Source organism: Anoplopoma fimbria, chromosome 14, assembly GCF_027596085.1.
Source record: "Anoplopoma fimbria isolate UVic2021 breed Golden Eagle Sablefish chromosome 14, Afim_UVic_2022, whole genome shotgun sequence".
Lineage (NCBI taxonomy): Eukaryota > Metazoa > Chordata > Actinopteri > Perciformes > Anoplopomatidae > Anoplopoma > Anoplopoma fimbria.
In genome coordinates, this window is record NC_072462.1 from 4,821,991 (window position 1) to 4,848,862 (window position 26,872).

Genomic DNA, 26,872 nt, shown 5'->3' on the forward strand with positions numbered 1-26,872 from the left:
ATAGCATTTTGAAAAACATGACGTCATACTAGTATATGGAAAATTGTTGAAAAAAGTCATGATGACGTTTTTCCGAAAAAAGAGCCATAGTATAGTAGTAAGTCAAAAAAACTGATAGTAATGTGTGTGGAAAAAGATTAAAAAAAGTCATAGTACAGTATTTAGATTTGTTTTATATCATAACACAGTATGTAGAAAAAGAATGAGAAAAAGTTATAATGTTTTCTACAACTGTCCCATATGGTCTAGCGGTTAGGATTCCTGGTTTTCACCCAGGCGGCCCGGGTTCAACTCCCGGTATGGGAATGAGGTTTTAATGATCACACATGATACAATATGTTAAAAAAGGTTTAAGTATGGTACCACTAGAAAAGTTAAATTGTAATACATGCAAACTTAGCTAAAAGAGTACAGCATAGTTGAAAAAACACCATAAGTTTTTATGTTTAAAAAAAAAAATGGTTTTTTGAAAAAAAAAAAGCATAGTTTATATATCGGAAAAAGTCATTATATATTTTTCCGAAAAACTAGAATTACTATAGTCTGTGGAAAACAATCATAAAAACAGTCATAGTATAGTATGGCAAGAAGTCATGATATTTATTTTTTTCTCCCAAAAAATGACATACTATAAAAAAATGTCATAAAAAGTCATGATGACGTTTTTCCAAAAAAACAGTCATAGTATAGTCAGTCGAATAAACTGACAGTATTGTGTGTGGAAAAAAGTCAAAGTCCAGTGTGTTGAAAAAGATAATTAAAAAAGCCATAGTATGGTGTTTAAAAAAAGGCATATTATAGTATGTACTATGCCTTGATCATGAAAAAGTCATATTATAGCATTTTGAAAAACATGACGTCATACTAGTATATGGAAAATTGTTGAAAAAAGTCATGATGACGTTTTTCCGAAAAAAGAGCCATAGTATAGTATGTAAAAAAAAACTGATAGTAATGTGTGTGGAAAAAGATTAAAAAAAGTCATAGTATTTAGTATTTAGATTTTTTTATATCATAACACAGTATGTAGAAAAAGAATGAGAAAAAGTTATGATGTCTTCTACAACTGTCCCATATGGTCTAGCGGTTAGGATTCCTGGTTTTCACCCAGGCGGCCCGGGTTCAACTCCCGGTATGGGAATGAGGTTTTAATGATGACACGTGGCACAACATGTTAAAAAAGGTCTAAGTATGGTACCACTAGAAAAGTTAAATTGTAATACATGCAAACTTAGCTAAAAGAGTACAGCATAGTTGAAAAAACACCATTTAAGTTATGAAGAAAACATTTATGGTTAAAAAAAAAAAAAAAGCATAGTTTATATATCGGAAAAAAGTCATTATATATTTTTCCGAAAAACTAGACTTTCTATAGTCTGTGGAAAACAATCATAAAAACAGTCATAGTATAGTATGGCAAGAAGTCATGATATTTATTTTTTTCTCCCAAAAAATGACATACTATAGTATATGGAAAAATGTCATAAAAAGTCATGATGACGTTTTTCCAAAAAAACAGTCATAGTATAGTCAGTCGAATAAACTGACAGTATTGTGTGTGGAAAAAAGTCAAAGTCCAGTGTGTTGAAAAAGATAATTAAAAAAGCCATAGTATGGTGTTTAAAAAAAGGCATATTATAGTATGTACTATGCCTTGATCATGAAAAAGTCATATTATAGCATTTTGAAAAACATGACGTCATACTAGTATATGGAAAATTGTTGAAAAAAGTCATGATGACGTTTTTCCGAAAAAAGAGCCATAGTATAGTATGTCAAAAAAACTGATAGTAATGTGTGTGGAAAAAGATTTAAAAAAAGTCATAGTATTTAGAAAATTTTTACATCATAACACAGTATGTAGAAAAAGAACGAGAAAAAGTTATAATGTCTTCTACAACTGTCCCATATGGTCTAGCGGTTAGGATTCCTGGTTTTCACCCAGGTGGCCCGGGTTCAACTCCCGGTATGGGAATGAGGTTTTAATGATGACACGTGGCACAACATGTTAAAAAAAGTCTAAGTATGGTACCACTCAAGAAGTTAATTTGTAATACATGCAAACTTAGCTAAAACGGTACAGCATAGTTGAAAAAACACCAATAAGTCATAGTATAGTATGTCAAAGAGATGGTTAATATTGTGTAAAGAAAAAGAATTGTATGGTTTTTTGAAAAAAAAAGCATAGTATTATATGTCGAAAAAAGTCATGATAAAATAGAATTAATATATTCTGTGGAAAACTATCATAAAAACAGTCATAGTATAGTATGACAAGAAGTCATGATATATTTTTTTTCTCCCAAAAAATGACATACTATAGTATATGTAAAAATGTCATAAAAAGTCATGATGACGTTTTTCCAAAAAAACAGTCAAAATAAACTCAGTATTGTGTGTGGAAAAAAAGTCAAAGTCCAGTGTGTTGAAAAAGATAATTAAAAAAGCCATAGTATGGTGTTTAAAAAAAGGCATATTATAGTATGTACTATGCCTTGATCATGAAAAAGTCATATTATAGCATTTTGAAAAACATGACGTCATACTATAGTATATGGAAAATTGTTGAAAAAGTCATGATGACGTTTTTCCGAAAAAAGAGCCATAGTATAGTATGTCAAAAAAAAAACTGATAGTAATGTGTGTGGAAAAAGATTAAAAAAAGTCATAGTATATTTAGATTTTTTTTATATCATAACACAGTATGTAGAAAAAGAATGAATGAGAAAAAGTTATAATGTCTTCTACAACTGTCCCATATGGTCTAGCGGTTAGGATTCCTGGTTTTCACCCAGGCGGCCCGGGTTCAACTCCCGGTATGGGAATGAGGTTTTAATGATGACACGTGGCACAACATGTTAAAAAAGGTCTAAGTATGGTACCACTAGAAAAGTTAAATTGTAATACATGCAAACTTAGCTAAAAGAGTACAGCATAGTTGAAAAAACACCATTTTTTATGTTTAAAAAAAAAAATAGTATTGTATAGTTTATATTTCGGAAAAAAAAAAGTCATTATTATATTTTTCGAAAAACTATTTTTCCGAAAAACTAGACTTACTATAGTCTGTGGAAAACAATCATAAAAACAGTCATAGTATAGTATGGCAAGAAGTCATGATATTTATTTTTTTCTCCCAAAAAATGACATACTATAGTATATGTAAAAATGTCATAAAAAGTCATGATGACGTTTTTCCAAAAAAACAGTCATAGTATAGTCAGTCGAATAAACTGACAGTATTGTGTGTGGAAAAAAGTCAAAGTCCAGTGTGTTGAAAAAGATAATTAAAAAAGCCATAGTATGGTGTTTAAAAAAAGGCATATTATAGTATGTACTATGCCTTGATCATGAAAAAGTCATATTATAGCATTTTGAAAAACATGACGTCATACTAGTATATGGAAAATTGTTGAAAAAAGTCATGATGACGTTTTTCCGAAAAAAGAGCCATAGTATAGTATGTCAAAAAAACTGATAGTAATGTGTGTGGAAAAAGATTTTAAAAAGTCATAGTATTTAGATTTTTTTTACATCATAACACAGTATGTAGAAAAAGAACGAGAAAAAGTTATAATGTCTTCTACAACTGTCCCATATGGTCTAGCGGTTAGGATTCCTGGTTTTCACCCAGGTGGCCCGGGTTCAACTCCCGGTATGGGAATGAGGTTTTAATGATGACACGTGGCACAACATGTTAAAAAAAGTCTAAGTATGGTACCACTCAAGAAGTTAATTTGTAATACATGCAAACTTAGCTAAAATGGTACAGCATAGTTGAAAAAACACCAATAAGTCATAGTATAGTATGTCAAAGAGATGGTTAATATTGTGTAAAGAAAAAGAATTGTATGGTTTTTTGAAAAAAAAAGCATAGTATTATATGTCGAAAAAAGTCATGATAAAATAGAATTAATATATTCTGTGGAAAACTATCATAAAAACAGTCATAGTATAGTATGACAAGAAGTCATGATATATTTTTTTTCTCCCCAAAAATGACATAGTACAGTATGTCGAAAAAAAGTCAAAGTCCAGTGTGTTGAAAAAGATAATTAAAAAAGCCATAGTATGGTGTTTAAAAAAAGGCATATTATACTATGTACTATGCCTTGATCATGAAAAAGTCATATTATAGCATTTTGAAAAACATGACGTCATACTATAGTATATGGAAAATTGTTGAAAAAAGTCATGATGACGTTTTTCCGAAAAAAGAGCCATAGTATAGTAAGTCAAAAAAAAACTGATAGTAATGTGTGTGTAAAAAGATAAAAAAAAGTCATAGTACAGTATTTAGATTTGTTTTATATCATAACACAGTATGTAGAAAAAGAATGAGAAAAAGTTATGATGTCTTCTACAACTGTCCCATATGGTCTAGCGGTTAGGATTCCTGGTTTTCACCCAGGCGGCCCGGGTTCAACTCCCGGTATGGGAATGAGGTTTTAATGATGACACGTGGCACAACATGTTAAAAAAGGTCTAAGTATGGTACCACTAGAAAAGTTAAATTGTAATACATGCAAACTTAGCTAAAAGAGTACAGCATAGTTGAAAAAACACCATTTTTTATGTTTAAAAAAAAAAAAAAGCATAGTTTATATATCGGAAAAAGTCATTATATATTTTTCCGAAAAACTAGACTTACTATAGTCTGTGGAAAACAATCATAAAAACAGTCATAGTATAGTATGGCAAGAAGTCATGATATTTATTTTTTTCTCCCAAAAAATGACATACTATAGTATATGGAAAAATGTCATAAAAAGTCATGATGACGTTTTTCCAAAAAAACAGTCATAGTATAGTCAGTCGAATAAACTGACAGTATTGTGTGTGGAAAAAAGTCAAAGTCCAGTGTGTTGAAAAAGATAATTAAAAAAGCCATAGTATGGTGTTTAAAAAAAGGCATATTATAGTATGTACTATGCCTTGATCATGAAAAAGTCATATTATAGCATTTTGAAAAACATGACGTCATACTAGTATATGGAAAATTGTTGAAAAAAGTCATGATGACGTTTTTCCGAAAAAAGAGCCATAGTATAGTATGTCAAAAAAACTGATAGTAATGTGTGTGGAAAAAGATTTAAAAAAAGTCATAGTATTTAGATTTTTTTTTACATCATAACACAGTATGTAGAAAAAGAACGAGAAAAAGTTATAATGTCTTCTACAACTGTCCCATATGGTCTAGCGGTTAGGATTCCTGGTATGATTCCTGTTTTCACCCAGGTGGCCCGGGTTCAACTCCCGGTATGGGAATGAGGTTTTAATGATGACACGTGGCACAACATGTTAAAAAAGTCTAAGTATGGTACCACTCAAGAAGTTAATTTGTAATACATGCAAACTTAGCTAAAACGGTACAGCATAGTTGAAAAAACACCATAGTATAGTATGTCAAAGAGATGGTTAATATTGTGTAAAGAAAAAGAATTGTATGGTTTTTTGAAAAAAAAAAAAAAAAAAAAGCATAGTATTATATGTCGAAAAAAGTCATGATAAAATAGAATTAATATATTCTGTGGAAAACTATCATAAAAACAGTCATAGTATAGTATGGCAAGAAGTCATGATATTTATTTTTTTCTCCCAAAAAATGACATACTATAGTATATGTAAAAATGTCATAAAAAGTCATGATGACGTTTTTCCAAAAAAACAGTCATAGTATAGTCAGTCGAATAAACTGACAGTATTGTGTGTGGAAAAAAGTCAAAGTCCAGTGTGTCGAAAAAGATAATTAAAAAAGCCATAGTATGGTGTTTAAAAAAAGGCATATTATACTATGTACTATGCCTTGATCATGAAAAAGTCATATTATAGCATTTTGAAAAACATGACGTCATACTAGTATATGGAAAATTGTTGAAAAAAGTCATGATGACGTTTTTCCGAAAAAAGAGCCATAGTATAGTATGTCAAAATAACTGATAGTAATGTGTGTGGAAAAAGATTTTAAAAAAGTCATAGTATTTAGATTTTTTTTATATCATAACACAGTATGTAGAAAAAGAACAAGAAAAAGTTATAATGTCTTCTACAACTGTCCCATATGGTCTAGCGGTTAGGATTCCTGGTTTTCACCCAGGCGGCCCGGGTTCAACTCCCGGTATGGGAATGAGGTTTTAATGATGACACGTGGCACAACATGTTAAAAAAAGTCTAAGTATGGTACCACTCAAGAAGTTAATTTGTAATACATGCAAACTTAGCTAAAACGGTACAGCATAGTTGAAAAAACACCAATAAGTAATAGTATAGTATGTCAAAGAGATGGTTAATATTGTGTAAAGAATTGTATGGTTTTTTGAAAAAAAAAAGCATAGTATTATATGTCGAAAAAAGTCATGATAAAATAGAATTAATATATTCTGTGGAAAACTATCATAAAAACAGTCATAGTATAGTATGACAAGAAGTCATGATATATTTTTTTTCTCCCAAAAAAAGACATAGTACAGTATGTCGAAAAAAGTCAAAGTCCAGTGTGTCGAAAAAGATAATTAAAAAAGCCATAGTATGGTGTTTAAAAAAAGGCATATTATAGTATGTACTATGCCTTGATCATGAAAAAGTCATATTATAGCATTTTGAAAAACATGACGTCATACTATAGTATATGGAAAATTGTTGAAAAAAGTCATGATGACGTTTTTCCGAAAAAAGAGCCATAGTATAGTAAGTCAAAGGAACTGATAGTATTGTGTGTGGAAAAAGATCAGAAAAAGTCATAGTATAGTATTTAGATTTTTTTATATATCATAACACAGTATGTAGAAAAAGAATGAGAAAAAGTTATAATGTCTTCTACAACTGTCCCATATGGTCTAGCGGTTAGGATTCCTGGTTTTCACCCAGGCGGCCCGGGTTCAACTCCCGGTATGGGAATGAGGTTTTAATGATGACACGTGGCACAACATGTTAAAAAAGGTCTAAGTATGGTACCACTAGAAAAGTTAAATTGTAATACATGCAAACTTAGCTAAAACAGTACATCATGGTTGTACTGATGCTCTTAGACACATCATCCTTTTAGAATTTGCTCTACAGGACTCTTGATCGGATCTATTGTCATAAACCTCTTTAACTTGAATGCTCTTTGTTTTTCATTAATGTTTGTATAATTAATTGTGATTAAAATGTTAACATATTAAGAGCAAGTCTTGTGTTTCACAATTTAGAAAAAAATAAGAACAAGGTTATGAAATATTTTCCTTCAAATTTATTTTGCATCCAGCTAAGAACATTGTACACAATTGGTTTTTCCTCTTTCGTTCAGTCGGTATTCATACTATGTATGGAATTTACTGTAAGTCCTGGAAAACTCTGTTTGGGTCATCTCTGTCCTCTGTCTCAGAAAGCAATTGGTCCCATTACTGAACAGTTTGACATGGATGAGAACAGGGGATCACAGCAGACCAGCCATTCTTTTAAGGAGGATGTTCTGGTCCTGGGGGTTCATAGCCTCATAGGTGTCCAGCTCCAGGGAGAAGGTGGCATTGCCAGATGTTATTGTTCGCAGGATGGTGGAATAGCCCTTTTGGAAGAAACAGGTATGAATAGTAAACCATTGTCTGGGTGGCCAATTAAACCAAAACCTACAGGCAAAATATTTGAATTGTAGGTCATCTCACCATCATCTCAGCCAGGGGCACAGTTGCTAGCAGCACCTTGTCGTCGTGGCGACTCTGGATGTCTCGGACGGTCCCTCGTCTTTGGGCCAAGTCTCCCAGCACGGAGCCAAGGCGTTCCTCCCCGACAGTCACCTCCAGGGACATCACTGGCTCCAGGACCTGACCTCCTGCTAGCCTCATGGCCTACGTCCAAAAGAAACAGAATTGTGTCTTATCTACTGATCATCTTGCATTTTTCAGTTATGATACAGGAACCCATAAAAGGTTTACCTTCAGCATGCAGCGGGACACACAAGCGGACACCATGGTAGGAGAAGTCCCTGGTTCCATGCTGACACTTTGGATCACTGTAGCTACACCCTGTAAAGGATAGCCTAGCAATGGACCTAAAGGTGGAAGCAAGCATTGAAAATAATTTGCAGTGGGCCCTATAAATTCTTAAATATTACAATCTGGCACTACAAAAAGGGCAAGGCAAGTTTGCAAGAGGAGAAATAATTTTGTTCAATGATACCTTGAAGATATGAGCTGTGTACTCCATTCTCCACTGCCTCCTTCATTTCTGCTGATAGGTGCCCTTCCAATTCCTCTGCGAAAGCGAATTCACATGAGCCACCCGTAGCGGAGATGTCTAGAGGTGTGACGGCCAGCTCCACGGTGGCCACATGTCGTCTCTCCCCAACAGTACGGTCCAGCGTATCTGCATCAGAAATTTGGCAGGAAAATATTCATACAGGAACCCAAATTGGGACAAGTACAGTATGTCGCTTCCACAAATGATTTCTCCCCCTCCCATAACCTAATACACCGATGAAGAAGTTATTGGTTTCTGTACCCGTAGTAGAGACCTCGTGGAGAATAGACTCCCTGTAAGCCACCTGTAGCGGCCCAAGGTGAGTCTCGATGCCGTACTCTCTTCTGATTCGATCGTGGATGATCTCGATGTGCAGCTCTCCCATCCCGCACAAAATGGTCTGAGGATGGAGACAATGAGTTGACTTGTGAAAAGCTGCTCCGACTAAAACAAACTCCTGGCTAGTCCAATGATTGGCCTTACCTGGCCCGAGTCAGGGTCAACCCTGACTTTGAGACTGGGGTCTTCTCTCTGCAGGCAATTCAGTGCATTCTCAAGATCTTTCATGGGGGGAAAAATGACAATGTGTTAGTGACAACAAGCTTGCTGGAGCATGTGAAGCAAAGCTATAATCAGTGTCACTGACCAGCCTGTTTGGCCATGGTGGGCGGTTCTATGGTGCAGAAGAAGACCGGATCGGGGACCTCCACCCCTGAAAGGACCACGCTGGCGTTTTCCCCAAGCTTCTTCACCGCCCCGCCGTCACTTTGGGCGCGGCGGGCTGCAGCTGCTGCTGAAGCCTTCGATGAAACGATAGTGTCCCCTGTGACCGTCTAATGCGGGAAAACACAAATAACCTTTTTGATGGGAAAAACCTTCAGAATAGCACATAGGAAAAAAATCAAGTGTGTAAGACGCTCTACCTGCTTCAGTCCTACAGTCAGAGCGATGTTTCCGGCGGTCATGTAAGGGATTTCTACATGCTGATCAGCAAACGGCACCAGCAGCCGGCTCATCCTCTCTCTACACACAACATGATACAAACATTTTTTTTTTGACATATTATAATGATTTTGGTAAAAAAATTGTGATGTATTGTAATCAAAGCTACATACATGCTGTTCCTGTTTATGTTGTGGATTGCAGTCTGTGGTTTTAGAGTACCAGAGTAAATCCTGAGAAACACCAGAGGACCTCGCTGCTTGTCATGGAGAACTTTGAAGGCCAGCGCACATAAGTCATCCTTGTACCACCGCCTGTAGGACGATGAACAGAGCTCATGGTCTGACAGCAGTATCGTATAAAAATATTCAGAAAAAGCATGGTATATTCATTAAAGGACAATTCCAGCATGATTTGAGTCTTTGCTCATTTGTATCCATCTTCCATCTGGTGAGCATAAACTGTAAGAGTCTACTTGTTTGCATCAAACAAATAGAAGATAGTTGTAAATCAGCAATGCAAAACTTCTCAGGCTCATTCACACCCGTTCAATTCCATGTGACAGGGGAAACTACTCCACAGACCTCAAATTGAGTTGGTATAGCTAAAAAGCAAGAATCACATTTAACACAGTTAACTTCAGTCTATGAATACGGTGGCCCTGAGAGCTCAACACCCTGCAAATACAGAAAGCACACAAAATACAGAAATGCGTTGCAAGTAGTAAAAAAGACAATGGAAACGGTTTCCATGAGACAATAAAAACATGAATATTATGTAAGTTGGCTATGAAAGTAACTAGTTACTTTAAGAACCCATCATAGGGGACAAGCAAGGTAAACTACCAGGAATGTCTTGTGGACAAAACTAATACAATTAAATCACTTTGTTCAATTTCAGTTAACAATGAAGTGACTGTGGTCCGTTCTTTGAAATGTTAACAGGATCTATGTACATTTTAGAACATCATTTATGCAACCAAACAACTTGTTTTAACTTGTTTTAAACCATTATATAACCGATAGCAATATGTTTTGGTTCCTTGGTGACAATTCTGAAATTGTTTATATTCAGCTAGAATAACATAAGCTTGTGTCACAATTAATTTTGTGTATTTTGTCAGATTTTTCGAATTGACAGGCTGATAATAAGGCTAAGTTAACACAGTATCTGAACCATGCATCACAATGTTAATAAACAAAACAAATGTAAATACATTTTAGCTAATTTTCCAACACCCCTGAGTTAAATTCAATCCAAACACAGTCAACAGACAAAGAAAGATCCTCATAGCTTTGGATGTCTCAATACTTATTTTAAAAACTGAAAATGTACAACGGTAATAAATATTATGATTAAAAAAAACAGTATTGGAATGCAGAACCTGGACATAAATTATGCTGGAATTATCCTCAACTGTAACTAAGTGTCACAACAGCTCCGGTCTGACTCAGTCATTCACTCACACCAGGTCATTGTGTCGTTCATTGGGGGCCGGCAGGTAGGCGGTGATGGCGTCTAACAGAGGCTGGACACCTTTGTTTCTCAAAGAGCTCCCACAGAGTACCGGGACGCCTTTACGGGCCAGAGTCACCCGCCGCACAGCCTCCTGTAGCTGGGGACACATTAGCACTGTTTAAGCTTTATTCACAAGTAACATTTTCACTTTATAGGCTTATATCGTGGTAGAATACAACTCTTACTTTGACTGAGGAAACAGCATCAAAATTGTCACTAAAATCAGTCAGCAACAGGTCAGCGAACTCATCGTCCAGATCAGCAACCTGTGGTCGAGAACAGAAATATGAAATCTGGAACATTTTCACATTTAGAACAGTTAACATTGCTGTAAATGTCATGACATGGACCTGTTCGATTAAAGCTGCCCTGGCCTCAGTGACCTCCTGCAGGAGTTGTGGCTCGTCCGACTGGTCCAGAGGTTTGCTTTCAAACACTCGCCCATCGTCTCTCATAGTTTTCAGCTTCCATGTCAGCTTCTGGTTGGTTAACAGGTCAACCACACCTGAGAAGTTTTTGCCAATGCCTACAGGGATCTATGAAACAGAATGGCCCTCCATGAGACATCTACATTACATGGTGACACAATCCCAACCGGTTTTTAGATATTCTTTCTTTGTATAGTTTGTTTTTCTATTTAATTATTACAATAAATACAGTTATAAAATATACATTTTGACTGCTTTGGGTTATTGTTAATAAACCTGCTTGTTACATGTGGTGAACTACTTATCAGTGAACCAAGAATCAGTGTTGCAATGTATTTAAGTATATTTGTACTTAAATACAATTTTGAGGCACTTGTACTTTCTATTTAAATTATATGCTACTTAAAACTTCTACTTCACTACATTTTGGAGGAGAATAATTTTCTTTTTACACTAAATTTTTTGATAGCTTTAGTTACTTGTTACTTTTATTTAGATTGTTAATACAAAATATAAATTAATGCATGACTATTTACTTGTTAGAAATCATTTATACACTGTGGTATTAGAGATCTGAGTACTTCTCCTAACACTGCTTATAATGCACAGTTTTACATAATCATCTAATAACTTCATTAAATAATTACAGTCATTACAAATTGCTGTCTTGAATCAAACATTGCCTACCTGAAGGAGGACTGGATTTGCTTTTAACTTGTGTCTTATGCTCTCAATGGAAAAACTTAGGCTGAAGGAAAAAAAAATTGGAAGACAGTTTCTAATTAAAATTTTGAGAAATAAGGAAAAAGGTTGTGTATATTCTAACTGTTTGGCCACTCACTTTGCTGCCGGCTTATCCATCTTATTCAGGAAACAAACACAGGGAACATGGTGCTTCTCTGCTTGCCTCCACACAGTCAGAGTCTGAGCCTGTTGGTGGTGTTTTCAAAGCAACAGAAGCAACTGTGTTGAAAGTGCGCCCAATCACATGACATAAAAAAAATCTGTTTGAAAGCAGCGAGCTCACCTCAACACCAGCAGAAGCATCAAACACTGCAACAGCCCCGTCAAGAACACGAAGCGCCCGCTCTACCTCCAGAGTAAAGTCAACATGTCCTATAAACACACACACATATTTGTCACATTTGAGTGGCTGCTCTGCTCATTTCCATTAGAATGAGATGTTTTCACAAGGATGTTATTTCTACCTGGGGTGTCTATGAGGTTTATTCTATGAGTTTTCCAATCAAATGTGACCGCTGCCGACTGTATGGTGATGCCTCGCTCCCTCTCTTGAGCCATAAAATCTGTGACTGTATCCCCGTCGTCCACATCTGAAAGCAACAAAGAAATAAAGAAATAAAATAAAGAGACAAAAACAAGCAGGTGATAAAGTCCATTGGTAATAAAGAATGAACTATGTCCTCATCTTGTTTTCACCATCCTACTCACCTCCTAGTGATCTCGTATAGCCGGAGTAATAAAGCATCCTTTCTGTGGTTGTTGTCTTTCCTGCATCAATGTGGGCCATAATGCCAATGTTTCGGATTCTGCAGAAACCGTGCACAGTGCTCGAGTTAACACGGAGCCTAGGGATGAATCTAAACAGCGCTTCAAATAACTGACTGTTTACTTCAATTACTTACTTGGATATATCAGGATTGACCACAGCCTTCAGTGATTTGACATCATCTATGACAGTAAACATGAAGTACAATAATGATGATCCGACGGAATTACTGATGCTATGTATACACTTCAGTAACTGACTATGTTATCGGTTATCTAACTGATTAAAGGATTAATCATTTAGTCAATGCAATGTCAAGAATAAGAACTAAGGCACATCACAAGATACAACAGCCCAAAGTGAAGCTTTAAAACTGCTTGTGAAGCACAAATTACACTCTTGACCTTGCAAACAGCAATTGACCAAACAAATTCCATTTGGAAGCTCTTCTGAAGCTTTCAATCATATACTATGTATGATCTTCAGCAGCAGATGCTCTTCTAACCAGATCTGATGTGTTCTCCTCTAAAGTGCTCAAAATAAAAAGGGACATTGGAAATTCAGCATTTCCATGACAACAGGTCAACCTCCATCTGCTGATGAAGATGATGTGCTATGATCAAAAGCTCTAAATGGACCATGCGGTGGTGAGTATTTTGTCACAAAATTAGATGATTTCTAATGATTTGAAAATCTATAAAAATCTTAACCTAAACCAGCCAAAACTGGAATCTACTAGTTTTCTGTAGCTTGATGAATCAACTTATCAACTATTTAAATGTGTCTGTCAGTGATTGAATGTCACTAAGAACAGTTACTCAAAAATTGTACCTAAGTGCAATATATTTGTATTTGTACAATACCTAAGTATTTCCATATGATGTAACTTTACACTTCTTCTCCACTACATCTCAGAGGCAAATATTGTACTTTTTTATTTGACTATATTTAACAGATTTATTAATGAATGAACAACGTACCTGGAAGGAAGCTGTAATGTCTATATACATGACAGCTCACTCTACACCTGCAGCCCTGGAGCCCAGCAGTTAATAAATACCTCCCCTGTGAATGAAAACAACTGTGTTATGAAGTCAACACGATATTAAGATCATATATCAAGGCCAGCACTAAAGTATATCTTACCCAAACCATCCTGCTTAACGCCCGACCGGCTCTAACACCTATCTTTAATGACAGCTTATCTTTCAAGCTTTTTCTTCTGAATCAGTCTGAGCTTTGGACGAACCATTGCAGTCAAAGAGGACACTGTCACACAATAACAACACATAAGAGGGAGACGTATGGCTATAACCAGAAGTTACATTCAAAATGTATCACACTAAAGCATCAAAGTGTCCTTCAAAACAACATAATCTACGCTATTAAATGATTAAAAGTCATGCTTTCATAATGTACGGCTCCAAAATAGTTCCCCAGAAACAAGCCTAGTAGGCTGCCGTTCCGGGAACCGAAAACAAAATCCGTTCCGTCAATTTCAAAACATCCTAAACATGTTTAATATACGTATATAAAGTTAAGAATCAATTATGTATTCAATGTATATTTTTTAAAATAACCTAGTTGGTTTTTAAAACAATTCAGTGTCACGGTACGAGTTTGTTAAGGCGACGCCGGACACATTAAACGAACGGACCATCCGGTGCGTCTGAATGACGTACTTCCTCTAAGTATCGGCTACGGGGATAACAACATCGAAACCACCCCAGCCCCCCAAAAAACACCAAATATTCTGCGCCTTCCAAACTACCACCACCTGCGAAGTATTCTCTGCAACCCTTAACTCCTCAAACACAACATGGTAAGAAGACAGGCGCTTTTAATGGCATTGATTCACTTTAATCAGGCATTGTAACAGGTTAGCATGTTGTGCTAGCATTAGCCGTGGGTCACATGTGGCAGGGTGACGGGCTGCCATGCTGCGGGGTTGTTTATGGTGTTTTATCCAGTGTAAAGCTCCTTTATGATTAATGATAGGTCGTAATATTGCATTTAATTATGAAATCTAAATGTTGGTTATGTGTAAAGTGATAATGTAAAGTTAGATGATTGTTTTTGTTCATGTTGTTGGCATTTGTTTTCCCACACCTTTTTGAAGGGAAGTGATTGTTCAAGGGCTGCAATTAACAACTATATTCATTATTGATCAGTGTACCAATATATCAAGTCAAAAGCCCCATTTCAACACATTTGCTCTAAGGGGCTTTATTTGTCTCAAAGTGAAATCTTCTTCTTGTGTCCAAACAACAACCCAAGTCAACTGTCTTCTATTTACAATATAATAAAGAAGAGTAAAGCATGAAATAGTCACACTATAAGCTGGAACCAGAAATTGTTTTACAAAAAATGGGGCTCAAAAAAACTTGTTGATATGTTCAAAACTTATATCTACTAATTAAGCTTTAAATAGATTTCTAGATAATGGAAATGTGCCAGTTTTAAATAAGGAAGCCTTTTAAAATGAATAAAGCATTTAAGGCCCGTAATAGGAGTAGTTTGTTACATAAGATTACATTACATTACAGTCATTTAGCAGACGCTTTTATCCAAAGCGACTTACAATCAGTAGTATATTACAGATCCATTTAAGAATAATTTAGAATTAGCTATTTTTAGTTGAGTAGTTTTTACTCTACTGGAAACTGTAGATTTCTGCTCCGCACCTTTGCATAATATTACAGTTAATTTTAATTGGATGTTTTTTTTTTTACTTCCTTGTGTAGCCCCAGAACGAGCACATTGAGTTACATCGCAAGCGGCATGGCTACCGCTTGGACCACCATGAAAAGAAGAGGAAGAAGGAGAGCCGTGAGGTCCACGCGCGGTCCCACAAAGCCAGGAAGCTGATTGGATTGAAGGCCAAACTGTACCACAAGCAGAGACATTCAGAGAAGATCCAGATGAAGAAGACGTGAGTATATACAGGAAATCCTCGCTTGTCTTTATAAATGATGACAAACAAACCATGAAAAACAATTCTGTATTGTATCTTTGCAGCATCAAAATGCATGAACAGAGGAGGACCAAGCAGAAGAACGATGAGAAGACCCCAGAGGGAGCAGTGCCAGCCTACCTGTTAGACAGAGAGGGACAGTCCCGTGCTAAGGTGCTATCCAACATGATCAAACAGAAGAGGAAAGAGAAGGCTGTAAGTACCAGATGGAATATACTCATCAGCATCAAACCTGCTATTTTACAAAACATAGATTTGCAGATATTGCATAACTGGTTTCTAATCACGACTTTGTTCTGTTTTCCGAAGGGCAAATGGGAGGTTCCCCTGCCAAAAGTGCGAGCACAGGGAGAGACGGAAGTGCTCAAAGTCATCAAAACCGGAAAGAGACAAAAGAAAGCTTGGAAGAGAATGGTCACCAAAGTCTGCTTTGTCGGCGACGGCTTCACCCGTAAACCTCCCAAATATGAGCGTTTCATCAGACCCATGGTAAGACTGCACGACAATGTTTGTTTGTCACGATGAAAACATTCTACACTTCTTAATGCAATACTGATTCTACACATTCGTGCAGGCTTATTGTTGAATTTCTGTTTTGAATTAAGTACCAAACCCCCAAATGACCCCCTCCACCCCTCTCTTTATTCTACTTTTTAGGGTTTGCGTTTTAAGAAAGCTCACGTCACACATCCAGAGCTGAAGGCCACGTTCTGCCTTCCCATCCTCGGAGTGAAGAAGAACCCCTCCTCACCCCTCTACACCTCTCTAGGAGTCATCACAAAAGGAACAGTCGTAGAAGTCAATGTCAGCGAGTTGGGCTTGGTTACACAAGGAGGAAAGGTTATCTGGGGTGAGTGCTCATCTGTATGAATTCATAAATCCATTTGTCAGTGGATTTACGTGCACTGCAGTAATGTGATAATGTTGTAACCGAAATATTTCATTTACTTCCCAGGTAAATACGCCCAGGTGACAAATAACCCAGAGAATGATGGCTGCATTAATGCCGTCCTGCTGGTATAAGACTCTTGACCTTTATACAGACTGTGCCTGGTAACTCTGATAACAGCAACGAGTTGATTACAACAAAGACGAGGGACAAGCGATGGACTTCAAATCCCAGGACTGACAGGAAGATCGCTGATGCTGCGCTTGAACACAACAGTTTTTGTAACAGAAGAAGAAAAAACGTGGTGATTACTGTGTGAAATATGATAAAAATAAACTTGATATGACACCTGATAATTATTGTCCATTTTCTTTACTTGTATTATAATCCATATTATAAAACAACAGCCAAGCAAGTTATTTTCCACTGAAAACCGTCACACAGACCCTTGCTGATGTCCTGATGGTTTAGAGATGTGGTTAAAAAAAGAAGGCTAAGAAAATCAGGGCTCATTGTAAAGAGTTTAGGTCCAGCGATCCTCACAGTTCAGGTAGCAGTGTATACTTAAAAATAGTGTGGACTGATCTGAAGGCAATTATCTGAAGTAATACAATGGTGTAAAATTGCATTTCAAAGTAGAATGCATGCATTGTTACCAAGACAAAAGACGGCTCAAGTTTAGATGCTGTTGGATGTATTTAATTACTGTAATCTTATTATTTTCCTAGAAATTCACAGCTCACATAAGAAGTAAAACAACACTTGTCTTTTCAAACAAGCTTCTTCCTCTTCCTTCCCGTGTCATTGTGTGCACTGCACTATGTTGTTTGAGGGAGAAATGTGCAGGAAGCAGCTTACAGTACTTTTGTAGTTTCTAATAACACAGGACGTCTGAAGCAGCAGGATAAATCTCATCGATGGATCAAAATAAAACAGACTACAGATTCGTGAAACAGGCCTCAGACTTTGAGCCAGGCTGAGCTCAAACCTGTGGATTCTGGAATAAAACTGTAGAGAATTGGAGGAATAAAGTCAAATTAATGAGGAACTATTTTATGTGTCAACATTCCTACAGACTGGTATACTATATTGCATAAGAAAAACTAACAGCATTGCCCATTAGTCCTTATGCAAGCTATGGTACACTTGAGGTACAGCTTGTATGAAAATAACCACAATTCCAAAATACAGATTCTTGAAAGTTCATTGTGTCGAGACCTACTTTTTCATTTTCCTACACACTTTTACTCATAACAGCTTCAAGCTTTTACTGCAGACCGACCCTCCGCGGCAGAAGGACATGGCCTGCAGGCGGCATCTACCTCAAGATGTCACAACTGTTGCCTTCTTTTATGTATTTTGGCAGGGGGCCAAGAGTTGCACTTTGCACAGAAGTGTTTCGCAAGCTATTTGATTGTTACATGCCTACGTGGTTACTACAGAACTATTTCAGTCCAAGCTTTCAAGCTTCCATTGATGATATACAGTGGGGGAAATAATTATTTGATCCCTTGCCGATTTTGTAAGTTTGCCCACTGACAAAGAAATGAACGATCTATAATTGTTATGGTAGGTTTATTTTAACAGTGAGAGACAGAATATAAAGAAAATAATCCAGAAAATCACATTATATAAAAGTTATAAATTGATTTGCATTTGATTGAGGTAAATAAGTATTTGAGCCCCTACCAACCAGCAAGAATTCTGGCTCCCACAGACTGGTTAGATTAGTCCTCTCACTTTAAGAAAGTACTCTGAATCTCAACTTGTTACATGTATGAAAGACATCTGTCTCAATTCATTACCTGTTTAAAAGACACCTGTCCACAGAATCAATCAATCAGATTCCAACTTCTCCACCATGGGCAAGACCAAAGAGCTGTCTAAGGACGTCAGGGAAAAGATTGTAGACCTGCACAAGGCTGGAATGGGCTACAAGACCATCGGAAAGCAGCTTGGTGAGAAGGAGACAACTGTTGGTGCGATTATTCGGAAATGGAAGAAACACAAAATGACCATCAATCGCCCTCGGTCTGGGGCTCCACGCAAGATCTCGCCTTGTGGGGTATCGATGATCATGAGAAAGGTTAGGGATCAGCCCAGAACTACACGGGAGGAACTTGTTAATGATCTCAAGACAGCTGGGACCACAGCCACCGAGAAAACCATTGGTAACACACTACGCCCTAATGGATTAAAATCCTGCAGCGCCTGCAAGGTCCCCCTGCTCAAGAAGGCACATGTACAGGCCCGTCTGAAGTTTGCCAATGAACACCTGAATGATTCAGAGAAGGCTTGGGAGAAGGTAATGTGGTCAGATGAGACCAAAATCGAGCTATTTGGCATCAACTCAACTCGCCGTGTTTGGAGGAAGAGAAATGCTGATTATAACCCCAAGAACACCATCCCCACCGTCAAGCATGGAGGTGGAAACATTATGCTTTGGGGGTGTTTCTCTGCTAAGGGGACAGGACGACTTCACTGCATCGAGGGGAGGATGGACGGGACCATGTACCGTGAAATCAAATAATTATTTCCCCCACTGTATATCCATCACAATTAGTGAAAAGGAGAGCACACGTCTAAATGATTTGAGTTCAAAGGGCAGAGAGAAGAATGTGGAATTAATTAATATAATACGTTGGTACTTTGCGTGAAACACAAACAGAAACATGTGAACGTGACAGGTGTGCTGTTTGTCCATACATACCAGCATAGCTTCTTTTAGAAGTCACAGTAAACGCAGAAAGATGGTGTCTGAAGTATTCCCAGCTATTTCTAACATTCTTATAACTTCACATCTATACCTATAAATTATAAACAAATACATTGGACATGGTTAAGCAGAACTATCTCAAAGTCTGCAAACTGGTGTAAAACGTTTCTACACTGAACGCACCACAGAAGATCCAACGTTTTTCATTATTGTCAAATGCAAGCGACTTGTGGAACACATGGACAAAGCTTCTCCTCTATCACAGCATTTAATACCAAACTAATCGTCAAGACTCTGCTAGAATAACATTAAATGTTAGTTCATTTAGGATAATGATCTTGCACATACATTTTGCTGTTAACTGTTAAAGACCTCCAGCTTCATACCTCCACTTCTACTTTCTTACTGCATTACAAGATGCACCTGTTCTGATTTTTCATTTTGTTTCCTGTGACACTATTTCCCCCTGGATTGATACCTTTTTATGTTTCAAATGTAAACGTCTGACAGGTCAGACCGGAATACTTTCAGCCTTTCACCTGAGGAAGATAAAAAAAAGCTTTCCAATAAGAAACTCCATCAAGCATGTCGTACTATTCCAGGTACGGCTTTATGCTGTCAATCAAGCCAGAATGCATCCTGTCCATCTCATCAAAGATGGTCTATGTTCTTCATGCATCAGACACAGTGACAGCAAGAAAAGTTCATTGTTTATTTGTGATTTTTTTTTCTTCTGGTGGGTTTACAGCAGAAACGCTCGCTAGTGTTAGCTGTTCCTCCACACTAACAATGTTCTTTCACAGTCCACTTAAAGCTCTTTCACCTGTTGTTGAATTGTACAGAAGACACATCAGAACATTTTTTTTTTCTTGTGGTTTCAAAATCTGACATTAAACTTTCAGATTTTTGAGAACCAACAGAACATTTCCTTCCAAACTACTTATGACTTCCACCTCTTTAAAGACAAAATGTATGTATTGTGTTTTGAAAGAAAACTTTTAGCTGAATTTTAAATCAAAGTAATTTGATACTCAACAACTCTGATATATACAATATCATTAGAATTTGGTATTCTTAACTGTCCGTATTTTTTAAGAATAAAAAAACCCCATTGGTCTTGATCCAGAGTTCATACACAGTGTCCAAATGCAGGGTACTTAGTCCAGTCACTGTGTAAATCAAATAAAATCTGTAAGGCAAAATTACATCAGTAAATATTTCAGTATGGACACATAAATATTGATTGCAGTGTACATTACTCATATATAACAGAAACTATTTGTAATGTATCATATTAAACCAAATAAGACATTAAGTGTGTGGCTGCACTGTATAGAAAAACATGTCTTGCTGATGTTAATTTCAATATGATACATATAAACAGTTTTCTTCATTAGGTATTTCTGTATTTGAATAGTGACATAAAGGCCAACGTAGCCTGTTCATGAACTCGTTTAACAGTGGACATATGTGTAAAATAACTCAGTAAATCTAAAAAAAACAAAAAAAAACAATGTGAAATTTAAAAAGAATTAAGGCCAGGTCTTCCCAGTAATCCACATAAATGGAGTACACATTAAAAATAGACAAATGCACAACAGTGACATGCCATGGTTCTACTGACAGAGTGACACCCTGGTATTCATTAAGAAGCTCAGGAAAACAAATCATCCTGTGAGACCCATACTGTGGTGAGACATGAAGAAACCATCAAACCCCGTAACCACCTACAAAAGGATAGCATTCCAGTCTTGTAATTTTCTCATTCAACTGGCGCTCTTCTCCTCCAGCAGCCTTTTGCATTCAGTGTAAACGATATGCGATATTGGAGAAGGCCCCGATAAAAACCTCCATGTGGCCACAAAGGTCAAACAGAGAAACCACCACAGAGACTTCCTCAAGAGTTCAGTCAGCTACACTTCCTCTCTTTAGTCATTTGGCTGAAAGTTTTTCCTTTAATAAAAAAGTGCACATAGTGATCGAAGCGCAGCGTCCATCGGATGCCGATATTATGTGTAGTAGTCCAACTTGCTCTCTATCGTCTTGCAGCCCTTGACAGAGAACACTCTCTCACTTTTGGGGAAGTAGACTACATCCCTGGCCACCAGGTCTGCCACCTTCATGTCTGGCGTATCTCCTCTGGCTTTCATCTCGGACATGGCACACTGGACGACGTGCCGGTACTCCAGAGGCAGAAACGGGACGAAAAAGTCCACCAAGTTCTTGTCGATCAAACTTGTGTGCCACAAGCCACCTTTAGGAAGAGATTTACAGACACTTTAATATCAAAGAATCAATGTTTCTCATCAAATCTAGTTTCTGAACGATGAAACCAAAGTATCCAGCAAAACAAGAAGGAATTGATTTCATTATACTCACTTTTCTTGTTGTTGAACACTGATAGAGAGAGCACTGTTTCCAGATCTCTTAGCTCGAGCTCTTCTCGATCTCGTCCCGCTTTCCAGAAATCTAAAGCCGTCTGTGTGATGCTCTCCCCTCCGGCATTGCTAGGAGGAAGATTGGAAACGGGGAACATTTTAGAATTTTTCTTCTGATTGCAGCAGCAACGGATTGCAGTTCTTCGTCCTCACCGAGTGGATCTCAGATACATTGAAAGTTTTAAACACAAAAGTATTTCTATATTTCAGTGATTTGTTGAGTTTTTATATCTTAATGGAACACACCAAACTATAGCCAAATATAATTCAAAGGCTGCATTTGGGTGCAAAACGTTTCTACATTGAACGCACCACAGATGTTTTTTTTTGTTATTCGCAAACAATTTGGAAAACATCGACAAAAACGCCTCCTCAATAAGTACACATAATACCACACGCATTGTCAAGATAATGCTAAAATTACATTTAATATCACTCATTTTGGGATGTTCACACACAGTTTAAGACCTCCAGTTTCTTACCTAAACTTCTCCTTTCTTACTGCATAAAACTGTTGTGGTGTTTGTTTGTTTTTTTCCTTTCAGTAATTGCTATTAATGTGTATCTATAAACAAACAACTGATACACACTTTTCCCTGGATTGATATATTTTTGCTTCAAATGAAAACGTCTGAAAGGTCGGACTGGAATGCTTTCAGCTTTTCACCTGAGGAAGATGAAGATGGCTTTCCGATAAGAAACTCCATCCAGCTTGTCGTAGTAGTCCAGGTACGGCTTTATGCTGTCAATCAAGCCAGGATGCATCTTGTCCATCTCATCAAAGATGAACATGGAGCGTCCACAGTTGCTGACGTTGCCTTTGATCCACTGCTGTAGCTGAGACTGAGGAGAAACAGTAGCATATTCACATATATTAAAAAAAAAGGCCAAACATAAGAATATCACTGAGTTTCAATTGAAAGTAAATGGATTCTATCTGATCTGGATTCATCGTCATTCATACCTTGTAGGTATCAAATTTACTTGAATGTGGGAAGTGAAGTTCAGACGTGAAAATGTGAACGAAGCTGCTCTTCATTCCCTCATTGAAGATGTTGTCAGCAATCAGCTGACTAACAAAGTTCTTCCCAGTACCGGTCCATCCGTGCAGAGAGAGCACCAGGGGCTTCTTCGGGTTGTCGTTGCTCATGAATCCGGTCACAGCTTTCAGGATGATGCGTGACGCAATGTGCTGTCCGAACAGTTTGCTTTCCAGGTCGACTTGAAGACCTAGAGAGTGCACAGCACAAAGTCAACAAGGATTAGTGGCTGCAAACGCCTGACTGGAACACCTTTCTCAGAATCTCCACCCGGAAACTGTTTAGTAAGTAACTGATCCATTTAGTTATTAAATGAGATCTTAAACAAAAGCCACATATATATATTTGATACAAGTACAGTACCAGTCAAAAGTTTGGACACACCTTCTCATTCAACTACTTTGAAGAATCTAAAATATAAAACATATTCTGGTTTGTTGAGCATTTGTTTGTTTACCACATAATTCCATATGTGTTCCTTCATAGTTTGGATGTCTTCAATATTAATCTACAATATAGAAAAAAATAAAAAAAAAAGAAAAACCATTGAATGAGAAGGTGTGTCCAAACTTTTGACTGGTACTGTATATCAAATCAAAATGAAATTGTATTAAAGTGCTTTACAGGCGCCTAGTAATTGCTGGAAATAAGACTAATACAAACACTTAATGCACAAAACGGTGGTGCATTTTATAACCAAACAATGAATCAACGTATCAAAAGGAATAAAAATGTAAAGCTACTACGAGGAACTTTATTATAATAATTTTGTGTTGATTTCTGCAGCAGGGTTGTGTCGTTGACAATCATTGATAATAACTCAAAAATAAATAGACAATCTTCTTGTTGGTGGTCTCTTTTGCTTAAAAGGGTCATATGGAGGCATCATTATTATATTAAAGTTCCTCACAGTAACTTTCAATAGAGTACCAATATACAGAGGTGTCATTCATTTAAAACAGATGCAATAAACTCCTCTATCTGACTGAAATCCTGAACTGAAAGTGTTTGTTGTTAAGTGGAATGAACTCCCCACTGACGTCAGGACAGCAGAGTCGCTGCCCATCTTTAGGCGCAGGCTGAAAACTCACCTCTTCAAGAAGTACTACCCTGAGCCTTCCTCGTAGCACTTATTGCATTCGTATTAGTTGTTGCACTCACTGTATTCGTATCAGTTCGCTGCACTTATTGAATTCGTATTCGTTTACTGCACTTATCCTATTCGTAGTAGTTTGTAGCACTTATTGTATTCGTATTAGTCTGTTGCAATTATTGTTTTCGTAGTAATTTGCCTCTGCACTATACTTTTGCTCTGGTTTATGCTTTGAGATGCTTGTTTAAGAAAGGAGATGCACTTATGACTTCTGGTGACTAGTAGTTCTCTTGAATACCTATGTTGAATACACTTCCTGTAAGTCGCTTTGGATAAAAGCGTCTGCTAAATGACTGTAATGTAATGTTATGTAATGTAATGTAACATTTAGGTTTCACTATGAACTTTCCCTTGTTGCCTAGACTCCACATTAAATGCAAACAAACTCTCTCTCTCCACAGTCTTCTGCATGCTGCACATGCTCACCTGTTGCATTGAAGTCTATCCAATTCGAATCGCAGCTTTCTGTGAAATAATAGTAGATCTTCCTCCCCAGAGCCGCACCGACACCCACAGCCAGTGTTGTCGTGAACGGCTCAAACGTGTGCACGACCAAACTGGTGCACATCAAAACATGCAACAGCAAACACAAGCGTCCTGCGTTCATTTTCGCAAAGCCAAACCCCGGAGAAATGGTGCTTTTGTGTTGTTGTTTTAAACGACCCTAAACACCAGCGCGCTACAAACCGGACAGCTTCTCTACGACGGGGGACTTCCGCATACGTCATAAACGCGCGACAAAACAACACGAGAATGTCCAAATGGAGACTAAATAGACTAAATGCAATTATTACAATTTGCTGTGCACATTTTTTTCAACACTGGAGGCACTTCTTCAGCAAACTCATGATGTATAATATTTGATTATGTGACTGTGTTATGGTTTAAATGTGATTATGTGACTGTGTTATGGTTTAAATGTGATTATGTGAATGTGTTATGGTTTAAATGTGATTATGTGAATGTGTTATGGTTTAAATGTGATTATGTGAATGTGTTATGGTTTAAATGTGATTATGTGAATGTGTTATGGTTTAAATGTGATTATGTGAATGTGTTATGGTTTAAATGTGATTATGTGAATGTGTTATGGTTTAAATGTGATTATGTGAATGTGTTATGGTTTAAATGTGATTATGTGAATGTGTTATGGTTTAAATGTGATTATGTGAATGTGTTTTATGTGAATTTAAATGTGATTATGTTGTTAAATGGTTTAAATGTGATTATGTGAATGTGTTGTGGTTTAAATGTGATTATGTTAATGTGTTTTATGTGAATGTGTTATGGTTTAAATGTGATTATGTGAATGTGTTGTGGTTTAAATGTGATTATGTGAATGTGTGATTATGTGAATGTGTTGTGGTTTAAATGTGATTATGTGAATGTGTTGTGGTTTAAATGTGATTATGTGAATGTGTTGTGGTTTAAATGTGATTATGTGAATGTGTTTTATGTGAATGTGTTATGGTTTAAATGTGTGTTGTGGTTTAAATGTGATTATGTGACTGTGTTATGGTTTAAATGTGATTATGTTGTGGTTTAAATGTGATTATGTTGTGGTTTAAATGTGATTATGTGAAATGTGTTATGTTGTGTTTAAATGTGATTATGTGAATGTGTTGTTTTAAATGTGATTATGTTATGGTTTAAATGTGATTATGTTGTGGTTTAAATGTGATTATGTGAATGTGTTGTGGTTTAAATGTGATTATGTTGTGGTTTAAATGTGATTATGTGACTGTGTTTTATGTGAATGTGTTATGGTTTAAATGTGTGTTGTGGTTTAAATGTGATTATGTGACTGTGTTGTGGTTTAAATGCCTCACCTGTCCTGTTGAAATAAATCCACTCGGGTCGACAGCACTCGTGGAAATAGTAGAAGATGTTCTGGTAGCTGGCCAAGAAGCCTGTGAGAGCCGCAGCCATGCCCACAGCTATGCTGGTGCTGATGGGCTCGATCGCCTCCGCTTTGCCGCAGCAGACCAGCATCCACAGCAGCAGGACGTGCCTCTTCCTCGGGTTCATTATAGAGAAATCACCGCTTAATCCAACGTGGAGAGTCCAAAAAGAAAAGAAAAAGAAGCGCAGTGTTGTTAGCGTGTGGAATGGTTTACCAAAAGCCCTCTGAGTCCACGCAGTACCGCCTGCTGCCGGTGGAGGCGCTGTGGTTTTCATTCACATAAGGCGCTTACGTGACGTCAGAGTCTAAAGGTGACGTTCACCTGCGGGTAAATTAAGGCCCACTAGTTTTTTTTATTTTGACATTTTATCATACCTTATCCATTAAATTTAGAAAGTAAATAAAATAACATAAAGAAATACAGTACCAATCAAAAGTTTTGACACACCTTCTCATTCAATGGGTTTTCTTTATTTTTATTTTTTTCTACATTGTAGATTAATATTGAAGACATCCAAACTATGAAGGAACACATATGGAATTATGTGGTAAACAAACAAATGCTCAACAAACCAGAATATGTTTTATATTTTTAGATTCTTCAAAGTAGTTGAATGAGAAGGTGTGAGTTTTTTTTATTTTGACATTTTATCATACCTTATCCATTCAGCATCCATTCACTTTTTCTGCCACATACAAATGTCATTTTGAATAACAGTAACAAGATGTTTTAAAGGGTGCTGTGTATGAAATAATGTCATATATGAATTGTAATAGTGCAGAAACACATTGGCTTAAGTGGGAAGGTATGGGTAAGGTGAAAGAAAATGAATCACAAGTCATTTCAGGTGGACTTTATGTTCTTATGTATTATGTACAGTACCAGTCAAAAGTTTGGACACACCTTCTCATTCAACTACTTTGAAGAATCTAAAATATAAAACATATTCTGGTTTGTTGAGCATTTGTTTGTTTACCACATCATTCCATATGTGTTCCTTCATAGTTTGGATGTCTTCAATATTAATCTACAATGTAGAAAAAAATAAAAAAAAGAAAGAAAGAAAAACCATTGAATGAGAAGGTGTGTCCAAGCTTTTGACTGGTACTGTATATCAAATCAAAATGAAATTGTATTAAAGTG

At 36.7% G+C, this 26,872-nt stretch overlaps 3 protein-coding genes and 8 non-coding genes across 12 annotated transcripts; 9 read left to right on the forward strand and 2 right to left on the reverse strand.

Moving 5' to 3' along the window:
- The first annotated feature begins 234 nt into the window (after positions 1 to 234).
- trnae-uuc (transfer RNA glutamic acid (anticodon UUC)) lies at positions 235 to 306 on the forward strand. Its single transcript has one exon. It is a non-coding gene; the product is annotated as a tRNA-Glu (tRNA).
- Positions 307 to 1,069: 763 nt separating this feature from the next.
- On the forward strand, positions 1,070 to 1,141 carry trnae-uuc (transfer RNA glutamic acid (anticodon UUC)). The gene has a single exon. It is a non-coding gene; the product is annotated as a tRNA-Glu (tRNA).
- A 762-nt stretch (positions 1,142 to 1,903) lies between these two features.
- On the forward strand, positions 1,904 to 1,975 carry trnae-uuc (transfer RNA glutamic acid (anticodon UUC)). Its single transcript has one exon. It is a non-coding gene; the product is annotated as a tRNA-Glu (tRNA).
- Positions 1,976 to 2,753: 778 nt separating this feature from the next.
- Positions 2,754 to 2,825, forward strand: trnae-uuc (transfer RNA glutamic acid (anticodon UUC)). Its single transcript has one exon. It is a non-coding gene; the product is annotated as a tRNA-Glu (tRNA).
- A 767-nt stretch (positions 2,826 to 3,592) lies between these two features.
- Positions 3,593 to 3,664, forward strand: trnae-uuc (transfer RNA glutamic acid (anticodon UUC)). Its single transcript has one exon. It is a non-coding gene; the product is annotated as a tRNA-Glu (tRNA).
- A 705-nt stretch (positions 3,665 to 4,369) lies between these two features.
- Positions 4,370 to 4,441, forward strand: trnae-uuc (transfer RNA glutamic acid (anticodon UUC)). Its single transcript has one exon. It is a non-coding gene; the product is annotated as a tRNA-Glu (tRNA).
- A 1,614-nt stretch (positions 4,442 to 6,055) lies between these two features.
- On the forward strand, positions 6,056 to 6,127 carry trnae-uuc (transfer RNA glutamic acid (anticodon UUC)). The gene has a single exon. It is a non-coding gene; the product is annotated as a tRNA-Glu (tRNA).
- A 698-nt stretch (positions 6,128 to 6,825) lies between these two features.
- On the forward strand, positions 6,826 to 6,897 carry trnae-uuc (transfer RNA glutamic acid (anticodon UUC)). Its single transcript has one exon. It is a non-coding gene; the product is annotated as a tRNA-Glu (tRNA).
- Positions 6,898 to 7,228: 331 nt separating this feature from the next.
- On the reverse strand, positions 7,229 to 14,022 carry gfm2 (GTP dependent ribosome recycling factor mitochondrial 2). The gene is made up of 20 exons (XM_054612485.1): positions 13,762 to 14,022; positions 13,596 to 13,680; positions 12,752 to 12,797; positions 12,558 to 12,655; positions 12,314 to 12,439; positions 12,133 to 12,221; positions 11,947 to 12,035; positions 11,793 to 11,853; positions 11,028 to 11,213; positions 10,863 to 10,943; positions 10,626 to 10,774; positions 9,333 to 9,473; positions 9,141 to 9,240; positions 8,864 to 9,050; positions 8,701 to 8,777; positions 8,479 to 8,617; positions 8,158 to 8,343; positions 7,914 to 8,029; positions 7,644 to 7,826; positions 7,229 to 7,546 (listed from the first exon to the last, which is right to left on the reverse strand). The coding sequence occupies exons 1-20, from the start codon at positions 13,768 to 13,770 to the stop codon at positions 7,418 to 7,420; spliced, it is 2,277 nt and encodes a 758-aa protein (XP_054468460.1). The 5' UTR covers positions 13,771 to 14,022; the 3' UTR covers positions 7,229 to 7,417.
- Positions 14,023 to 14,284: 262 nt separating this feature from the next.
- On the forward strand, positions 14,285 to 16,834 carry nsa2 (NSA2 ribosome biogenesis homolog (S. cerevisiae)). Its single transcript, XM_054612399.1, has 6 exons — positions 14,285 to 14,437; positions 15,360 to 15,547; positions 15,634 to 15,784; positions 15,899 to 16,078; positions 16,247 to 16,439; positions 16,545 to 16,834. Exons 1-6 carry the CDS (start codon positions 14,435 to 14,437, stop codon positions 16,610 to 16,612), a joined length of 783 nt encoding a protein of 260 aa, XP_054468374.1. The 5' UTR covers positions 14,285 to 14,434; the 3' UTR covers positions 16,613 to 16,834.
- A 2,811-nt stretch (positions 16,835 to 19,645) lies between these two features.
- On the reverse strand, positions 19,646 to 25,970 carry tor1 (torsin family 1). 2 transcript variants are annotated; one of them, XM_054611945.1, is made up of 5 exons: positions 25,655 to 25,970; positions 22,597 to 22,862; positions 22,300 to 22,475; positions 21,574 to 21,701; positions 19,646 to 21,448 (listed from the first exon to the last, which is right to left on the reverse strand). In XM_054611945.1, the coding sequence occupies exons 1-5, from the start codon at positions 25,851 to 25,853 to the stop codon at positions 21,204 to 21,206; spliced, it is 1,014 nt and encodes a 337-aa protein (XP_054467920.1). In that variant the 5' UTR covers positions 25,854 to 25,970; the 3' UTR covers positions 19,646 to 21,203. The 2 variants fall into 2 exon arrangements, with proteins under 2 accessions (XP_054467920.1, XP_054467921.1); XM_054611946.1 differs by lacking the exon at positions 25,655 to 25,970 and adding an exon at positions 24,252 to 24,545.
- Positions 25,971 to 26,872: the final 902 nt, after the last annotated feature.